General features: G+C 42.3%; 1 protein-coding gene across 4 annotated transcripts in view; it reads right to left on the minus strand.

Moving 5' to 3' along the window:
- The window catches only part of ldlrap1b (low density lipoprotein receptor adaptor protein 1b), a 32,692-nt gene extending 26,310 nt beyond the window's left edge, over window positions 1–6,382 (minus strand). The window contains exon 1 of one of the 4 annotated variants that reach the window (XM_051395947.1): window positions 6,034–6,382. In XM_051395947.1, coding sequence (XP_051251907.1) covers window positions 6,034–6,118 — 85 coding nt within the window. In that variant the 5' untranslated portion in view covers window positions 6,119–6,382. The remainder of the gene's footprint in view (window positions 1–6,033) is intronic. The other 3 variants (XM_051395946.1, XM_051395945.1, XM_051395944.1) reach the window with 3 other exon arrangements.
- Between the last annotated feature and the right edge of the window lie 3,283 nt (window positions 6,383–9,665).

Raw genomic sequence — 9,665 nt, forward strand, 5'->3', positions numbered from 1 at the left:
TCACAACAACAAGACACGTGCAGAAAACACCTATTCCAGCATTATTAGATTCCAATCAGGACACTTTGGGCTAATTTAGAAACTGCCGACTCAGATGAGGAAAGATGCCTGGAGGGATACACAGAGACACAGCACAAAGCTTGTTGGGAGAGAGCCTTGGACAACCTCTAACTACGCCACAAAATAGTAAAGTCCTACATCTCTCTATCTCTATCTTCTGTGGCTGAGTGTCATGTAACCGTGTTATGTACTGCATGTATGTAACCTCATGGGTTCTGTTCAGGCTGTTGATTTCAGTGCAGGTCAGAGATGAGAACTGCCATCACCACCTCTCGAAAAGAGACATGTCTATTACAGGAAAAGGCTGAACTAGACCATTGTTAAGAAGAGAAAGGCTGAGTGTTAGTCAAAGGGAAAGAGTGTGTTACTACACATGGGGGGGGATTGTCACTGTCTGTCCCTGCCTGGTACAAAGCTTGATCCAGTACCATTGTTCCTCCTCCTAACTTAAGCTGCTGTGAAAAGGATACAGGAAATGTTTTACATGTTATTGCAAATCCAGGTCAAAGGGTCTCTGTGTAGCATCCGCAAATTCACAACAGCATTAGAGACAAACGACCACAGACATAAACAACAGACCAGTTCACTAAAGGAGCAATCGATACAAAGTAAGTAAGATGAACACTCAGTTGGGATCCTTTATGCCCTGCAGTACGTGACCTCTTTTGTCTTTGTCCTTGGACACCGGGGGGCTCCTTTAATTTCATCCTCTACACCAGCAGGCTTATGATACTCTTAAAAATCTGTGTTGGAACATTCCCAATAATACAAAGGAAGCATTGCATGACTATGTAGCTCTCCATATTTAATTTGATGACCATCAAAAACAATTCCGGTTGGGTGAAGGGAAGGATTTAGAGAGGATAAGAGTCTTATAGTCATGGTTTAAGTCGCAACATTGAGACACGTGTCTTTCAGTATTGGCTAAATCCACTCAAAGAAGGAAAGTGAGGAGAGGCAGGAGAAATGAGAGGTCATGCCAGCTGGGGATTACAGCTGATGACCAGCTGAGGCCAGAATGTACTCTCGACAAGAAGCAGGGTTATGAAACTGATCCTTACAGCACCCTGCGCACAGCCACAATACACAGGAGAAGCTAGTTTCTATTGCAACTCAAATAATGACAAATAAGGACGCCATTTTTATAAACTGTGCTCCCCAGACTGACTTGTGGGAAACCTATCCAGATTAAAAAGACAAATAAGGACAGTCTGAAGTGGCCCAAAATAAAACCAACGACAATTGAACCGTATCCAAAATGTAACTGAGCCGAAAAGACTAAAATAGAGACAGAACACCAGCACCAGCAGCATGATACAACCAATCAATTTACATGCAGTAAAGAGCCAAAATTTGTTGATTGACATAAAATAATGATTAATTAATTATCCTTATTTTATTATATCGTTTTAATATTTTTTTAAAGCAGAAAGGCAAAACATTTTCAGGCTTTTCAACTTCAGTAAACTGAATAATTGCGTGTTTTAGGTGTTTTGCAGACAACTGCAATGATTATGACACACAATACAATGGGTCCCTCCCTGGACCCAATTAAACTGAATATAATTTAGATCCAGACTGACTCAGGTCCAGGGTCAAGTGTCAGTTACGGAGAACCAAGAGGACCCATGAGGACTTCTACACAAACCAGTACAAAAACAGCACAAAATGCATAATAACCATTCAAATAAAGCATTTGTTTTGACTGTTTGATTCTTTGCGTAGTTGCATATTGCCCCAAGGGCTGATGAAACTCCTTCTTGTTTAACCGTGTTTCACACTCACAGGACGACAGATTTGCACAATGTATCCCTGAGATTATGGAGTTGTGCATGTCAGCCACAAAACTCTTCTCTGTATCCTCACTCCAAAATGTGTATGTGCTTTTTTGCACAGACATGTTTCTACTTGTAATTCTGGCAGCAGTGGCAGACACATGGGTGGAGAAAGACAGGTCAAGCAATCTTCCATTAATAAAAATGATCCCCCTTGCATTCCTACGGCCTTCAAGGTGAGTTTAGGGTAAAAGGGCGTGTCATGTGAAGTTTCATAAGATTTTACTACCACTGGCACAACACAGCAATCCAGGCCATAGCTCACAGGTATACTGGGACCTTGAAAAGAAAAGGAAAGAGACAAGTTTTGAAACAAGCTTCAGTTTGAGAGGGGGTGCTAAAAAGAGCAAGTATTACCAGAATTACATGCTCATTGGAGTGGAAGAACAAGTTGCTTCATCAACTAACGGAGTTTCATTCTTGTCAAACACCCAGAAGACATCAATAAACCTCCACAGCGTGAGTGACAAGTTAGAGAAAAGGGAAAGGCTGTTTCTGCTGTAGGTGCACAATAATGTCTTGCTCATGCTTTAGGAGCTGTGGAGAAAAGAGCTCTTGTCAAGCCTGCAGTATTATCTAGTATTATTAACTCACTTTCTCAGAACAGATTAAAAGGGAAAGGTGTTGTAATTGTAAACTGAATGACGAATAGCGTCAACTGCTTCCAGGCTGAGATAGCTGTCTACATATACTTAATTGGGATTTTCACTGGCTGTAAAAGTCTCAGATGGCGTTTATTTAGTCACTAAGTTCTCCTGCTGACAATGAACTACCACACTGACCATATGTCTACACATATGGCTGAAGGAGATTACATGAATTATTTCTCACCAGAAAAGTGAACTGGTTAGCACTGTGCTTCCTGCCCAGACTTCTCTTCTGGCTTCACAGAATGGCATAGCCTTACAAGGTAGTCCCTACTGTGATGAATTGGGGTAAATGAAAATATGTTCTATTTTCTTGAATGAGACAAAAAAACATCATGTCCAATTTTTATAATCTTGCTCCTGCCACAAACATGTTTTGTTATGAGCGGTCTTTTGGAGCTAATTTTACAGTGTATACAGAAGGCATAAGTGTTTACTCTGAAATAATAACACATGGAAACACATTTTTCTGATCACAGGCAATTGAGTGCAATATAGCACAGGGAATAACAGATGCAAATAGATCAGCTTTTGATTCACAATTCATCATACTGCAATTTATTGCTCAACTTAGCCTGTGCCAGTTACTGGTGTAACGATAACAATTCTGATGTTTAAAGTATGCTATTTTTCTTACTGTGTCAGCTGAAATGAGAGAAAGTCAAACATTCATTTCCCTACAAGATTAAAAATTGTCTTCTTAGAGAAACAGTGACAAATCATGATTGTGCTCTCCACAAACACAGTCACATGTGACTCCATACACTGACTCCACAGAAGCAGCTTACAGATACAGAAGATCTAACAGGACCATAAATCAGTGAGGACTTTACAACTCCATAAAGGAATCCTACAGGAAGCAATCTCCATTACTGCCTGGCAGCCCCCTTTGGATGACTTTGTGCAAGGGACAAGGCACTAACTGGCCAGGGCAGAGCCAGAGGTGCAGGGGGGTCTGGTCAGTGCAGACCACACACGGTTTGTTGTAGAAAAAAAGAAAGGTACATAACATAAAAACATAATTAAGACCTACTGTGTCTGTCCTCAAGCATTATGCCATTTAAATTACAGCTACAGATGTATTATTTAACACCAACCCAACTTCTGTCACTGCAGTGACACTATCTGAATAATGCACAAAATGTTAATTAGTCAACAGCTACTCCTACTACCATCTCCGGTGGCAGCATCAACACCAACTCACACATCTAGGTGTTAAATATGATGCGGTCCAAGTGGTTTAAGATCACACACACTCCTCATTACCCATCTACATGGGTCGACTGACATCCCGATATGAAGCTGCTTCAATATTGACAACCCCAGAGAAGTCAGCTCCTTGACCAGGAACGTGGGAGGAAACTGTCTCTCTTCAATGCAGACAGGGATTTTTTTTTACCTCCCACACTTTTCAGACTGGTTAAGAAAGAAAAAAAATGACCTAAAAAGATGGTTGGTGTTGCATACCAATTCGCCCCTCCAATTGGGACCTGTTTGGATGTAATGAGAGGGCAGCACGGATAAACATTCTGGCAGCTCAAAAGACTGCCAAAAATCAACTGAGCTGTTTAAACACATGCAGGAAATGACATAGCTGACACGCTCTCGCCCATGCAGAGACACAAGATTGCAAAAGCAAGGGAAATGTCAGTCTACTTTAAATGTTGACAAGCAGTGATCATTAAAAGAGACATGGGGCAGTTTTATGAAAACAATACTGGAACCTGTTACGATCCAACACTGACAGTGGAAGAAAAAGAATGCCGTGCTGAGAAATGCCAAAGAGGTGAAGAGGCAGCTTTGACAAGGCCTACACAGGAGGGAGAGACAATCTCACTGGAGACATGGAGCAAAACTTTGCCTCAAATTATAGTCCCGTCTAAATCTAGAAATATTGTATTTTTAAGCTAATACAACTCAAGACACACTATAGAAGATTCTAAATTACTACATTTTTTAATCCTGTGCTCTATAAATGACTGTATCTGGATACATCTCATAACAAAAAACAGCCTCCACCTTAGAGCAGACACTTACTGACACTACAAGATTAAGCAAGTTGCCTTCCCATTCATGACTTTGCAGTCCACTGCTGCTTACTGAAACACAGTTAAGCCCATAATTACAACAACAGATAGAGGATGTTCCTTGATCACAGACAACACATGACGTTCTAACGAAGAACTAACGTGGGCGAAGAAAGGTTGTGATATATATATAAAATGATTACGAGGAACAACTTCTGTCACTCTGTCTGGCTGTCCGAGGCAGCCGCAGCAGAGCGTGGAGGATGGGACTTTTGCCACAGATTGAAGTCATCACCATCTTAACCCTCAGTATAAAGCTCCCACCATTAGGGACTGATTGGTCGTTAGCCCTCTGTGACCACTACCCCCCCTCCCCCAGCCTTCAGAGATGAGTGGACCAAAACAAAGCATCGATTGCACTGTCTGGCACGTGTCACATCTTGCTGCCAATTGCTCTATTGTCTATGAAATAAAAGAAGGAAGGGAGAGGGGGGCATGGGAGCAGGGGACATTGCCCCTTTGTGTAAGCAAACATAAAAGGGTCTAGTAGGCAGCTCAGCCTGCATGTGAAAGCCACGCCAACATAGCCAGTGTGTGATCATGCTCAGCTGCCCGACTGCACTCGTTGGAGCAGCTGAAGCCATGAATCATATGGAAATCCAAAGTCAAAGCTAAGGTGGGCTTTCGTGATAATGAAACCCCGATAGGAGCTTTGGCACTAGGGTGAACCGACTCTGCAACCACTCCTTGTTATCCTGCCTCTCATTTTTTTGTTTCACATAGTGTATCGCCTAGCAACAGTGCGTTGCTAGGATTGCACAGCCTTGCCAGGAAGACGACCACTCGTCTCTTCGTGCCTTTTCACTCCCCTGCCCCCCTGCTTCCTCTCCAACAGTCCGGATCGCAGTCTTGTGCCTCTCCCGCCGACCCCCCGTTGTACATCTCTAAACCGTGTCAGTCAGTCAGTCGACGGAGTGACGTGGCAGACAATAACCGGGTTTCACGAGACTCTCAAACTTTTGTCGTGTCATGCGGCCGCTTTTGGTCCAACGATGAGCTCGCGCGGAGGAGCAGAAGTTTCTACAGAGCGTCAACAGGAGTCGGTGTACGAGCCGCGGAGGACGGAGCGCCGCTGTCACTACGAGCGTCAAGTTCAAAAGCATAACAGAAACATTTCCGACTTTAAACACTCGCTTTCACGTTAAACTAGTCGTTTTTCGGGTCGCCTGTCAGCTCCAGCAAACACCCCGCACACTGACTGACAGACTGACAGATATGTTGCCCCGAACAACCGCGGCTGACGTCCACAGACGAGTTGTAAAGTAACGCGAACGTATAAGTAACGTTACTCACCGGTTGTAATGTTAGCTCCCTGTCAAGGCTAGCTTGGTTTAGCCCTCGGTTTAGCCAAATTAGCACCAGCAAACGCCTTTCTGGTAACGTGTCGAACAACTGAATACTCACTTTTATGTCTGCCCGCACCCCACGACTGTTTGGCGATGCTGGGGCTCCGTATAATTGCCCTTCCTGCGGATTTCAAAGCGTCCATATCGTAATCCAAAAGTGGGGCAAAGAAGCCCGATAAGCGCCTCTCCGTCTCAGTCGAAACACTCCGCTTGGTTTAAAACAAGCCTCTCTCGTCCAAACTTTTTTCCGGCTGTTTTTCTTCTCCCCTCCGCAAGGTTAGCTTTCAATCGATGGTAGATTATCATGTTCGTCCCCCTGGGCGGCGTTAGGTATGTAAATTAACCGGATAATGCGCGTGACGCCCGTTTGTGGAATCACGCGAGCGAGGTTGTTGCAGCGGCGGCGCTCGCGTCCCGGGCGGGCGGTGCTGCTGTGCTGTGCCTGTTGTTCTCTGTTGATACTCGGTACAGCTTTACTCCCACCCAGTGTGTTCCGTGACGGATGATTTGGTAGTCACATCACGGACCGTGGGCAGACCTCTCATGTTTAATTCAGCCACATGGCTTCTTCTTTATTACCGAGCTTCTAAATTCATCGTCTATTCACTAGAAATGTCAGTAATGTCATGACCAGAAATATATTGCAGAGTGGAACTACTTGACTCACCTTTTTCAGGTTGATATAGCACCATAAAGCAGATCAATTCATATTGTGCATCACAGTAAGAACTTACTGAACCATACTGTTCAATATTATTATTATTATTATTATTATTATTATTATTATTATTATTATTATTATTATTATTGTGATGGTTTTCCTTATGGTAACTGGCTGTCATCCTCTTCTGACTCCACAATCATATTTATTGTCTCAAAAATATGCTTTGTTTTGTGTTACATATTCACCTCATATAATATTGTTTCTGATAAAGTGCATTCTGTTGCCTCTACTGTAAGCATAGCCCCCATATTGTGCCCTAGTGCTCTGATGACCCTTCTTACAAGTAAACAGCTGCAGGGCAGGAAGGCTGTGAGGTTTCTTTCCTGGAAGAGATGTACATTATACTTCAACAGTGAGTCACTGTTCATAATTGAAAGCCACAGAGCTGCTGCTGGACATCTGGAGGAGAGGGGTCTCATTTTCACAGAAGAGGAATCCCTGCTGACCAGCCAAGAGCAATTCATGTCATATTGACCACTTTTGTGTGTGATTAAAAATACATGTTGAATGGATAAAAGGACACGATTCAGTTACAACAATTCGGACGGTTTAAAATCTCTGAGATCAAAGTGACCTTTTTTTAGCCCCACTTTCTGCAGGCTGTTTAGATGGTACAGTATAGAATATATAGAAGTCCCCTACACTCACAAATATGTTCTTGTTGTTCCTACAGTTTGACGTTTGATCTTCACTGTGCAGGATGATGTATATGCAGTTTGACACTAGAAAGATGTTTTCACATTCATCTGCTGAAAGTGGAAAGTTTCTCTGAGCTCATTGAAAATCAGATTTTAAGGGACGGGCCTTTGTGCCATCGCAAATAGTTTATGCAAGGGTCAATCTTAAATACCTTTTTTGTGTACTGACCAGAATATATCCATAGCACATAGTACCTTTAGTCTTATTTTGATGATAACATCCTGATTTAAATTGTAAGTTGCAGTAAAGAGATGATGTTGGGGCGTTGGTGCCGAAACTTTTGTATTGTATTGGCTTATATCATACCAAACCCAAATTCTCTATTGAGTTTCACTGAGCTTACATCATCACCCACTCATGAGATTGGCCTTCAAAAAATCTTGCAGTACCAGATTTCACTGGAGATGACAAGCTCAGATACAAGAGTGCAACAGGCTAATACGTCACCAAGGACATATTAGGAAACCCCACCATCTTTGACCTAAAGCTCAGTTAGCAGTGACATAGTACTGGGTTTATACCACACAAGAAATGATTGGAAGGGAGAATTATCGCCGCATCAGTGTAGCTCTGTAACTAAACGATCCCTCTGTGCTCAGGCAGGTGCATTCCTTTTAAATCACTGTTTCTTTGTTGGCAGCTTCACTGAAAGGCTTGAGACAAAGGAATGCACTCTGCTAGTAAATCTGCCAGTTACTGAGGCATGCAAGACATATCTTGACTTTTAAAGCAGCAACATGGGTTGTAGTTACAGTAGGTGTGTTTGGAAAAAATCAATGACTTTCTGTTGGGGTGGCAAAGAAGGAAGGCACATAAAGGGGGCGGGGGGCACGTGAGTAGGTTGCCCAACATTCAGCAGAGAGGATTCTTTAGTCTGAAGGTGAGCATGAAAAACAAAATACACATAATTTATTTATACATGATGGCAAACAGAAGTAAGCAGCCTCATAGCATCAGCAATAGTCAATCTATACACACATATATCCCCCCACACAAAACAAGTTCTGTTTTACATGGTAAAAACAGAACTTGTTTTCCAGAGGAACACTTACAGAGGCAGGGGGATGGAGAGTGTATTTCCAAGAAAATTTCCTACAAAAATTACTCAGAGTTAATGTTCATTGAGTACGGCTAGAGAAACAGGAGAGCACTACCTGGAATTTCTAAATTATGGCTTCTCTTCTTAAAACAGCTGGATTTGCTGTAGATTTGTTGGCCTAATGGCGTTGCGAGTACAGCTGTGCCAAATGCAGACTGCTAGAAAAGACCTATTATAATCTTTTAATTCCACATGCTTGACTCTGCCAAACAGCGTGGTGCCAAATTGGAACAAGAGGAGCAATAAAATACTGAGGATTGAGTGTGAAACAAATTTATGCCTGACCTAGGCACCGGTTAATGCAGAGAAAATGAGCAAGGAGCTTTGCCCACATTTGTCTCGCTGCACAGGTTAATCAAGCGTATTTGGGGAAGCCTGGCATGTGACAGAGTGCTGAGCAGAGGGCTTCTTTCATGCATTGAAATTCACTGTGCTTGGCACAGAGATTCTTTATCTCCCTCCCCAATTCCAAGTGCATTACATGAATGAATTATCGCTGAAATCAAAATGTGTCGCAGCCCATAATTTTCTCCTTCTTTATGGTTCCCTCATCGCTGACTGAAACCTCAAGCCCAGAGGTCAGCAGAGCACAGAAATGACTACTTCTTAGTTTGAAACAGATAAAAAGGAAGAGTAAAAAGGTGTGTTTAAATACTCAGTTTTTAACATCAAAGATTGGCATTCCCCCTCTGGCATTAATTAAACGGAGCACACTCCCAACTTCATTTATCTACCAACCCAGTGCTGCTGGATAGCTCTGTGGGAACTCCAGTGGTCACCATGTTTTGACTAGCTGTGATTGGAGGTTAGCATGAACAAAATATTCATAAATTCCTTTTGTCAGAGCTAAATGGGATTTTCTAGTCTTGAATAGAAGGAATTAGTGGTTCTGGACAGAGTTAATAACCAAGAGTCTGAGTGGACAGAGATTATCTCTTTTAACCTACATGATTTAGATGGACGCTGCCTCCTAGTGGTAATAAGATGATAGTGCATCTAACATCCAATACCAGAATATAGCCAGATTAATAGTTTTATGAGCAGTTTTTCAAATTGATGAAAAACATCAAATTTCAAAGCACATCTAATAGTTAAAACAATATATTAAATTATGTGTTCATTTAAACTATTCTAATATATCAGTCTTTCATTAGAACCAAGTCACCCA

Source organism: Dicentrarchus labrax, unplaced genomic scaffold (assembly GCF_905237075.1).
Source record: "Dicentrarchus labrax unplaced genomic scaffold, dlabrax2021, whole genome shotgun sequence".
Lineage (NCBI taxonomy): Eukaryota > Metazoa > Chordata > Actinopteri > Moronidae > Dicentrarchus > Dicentrarchus labrax.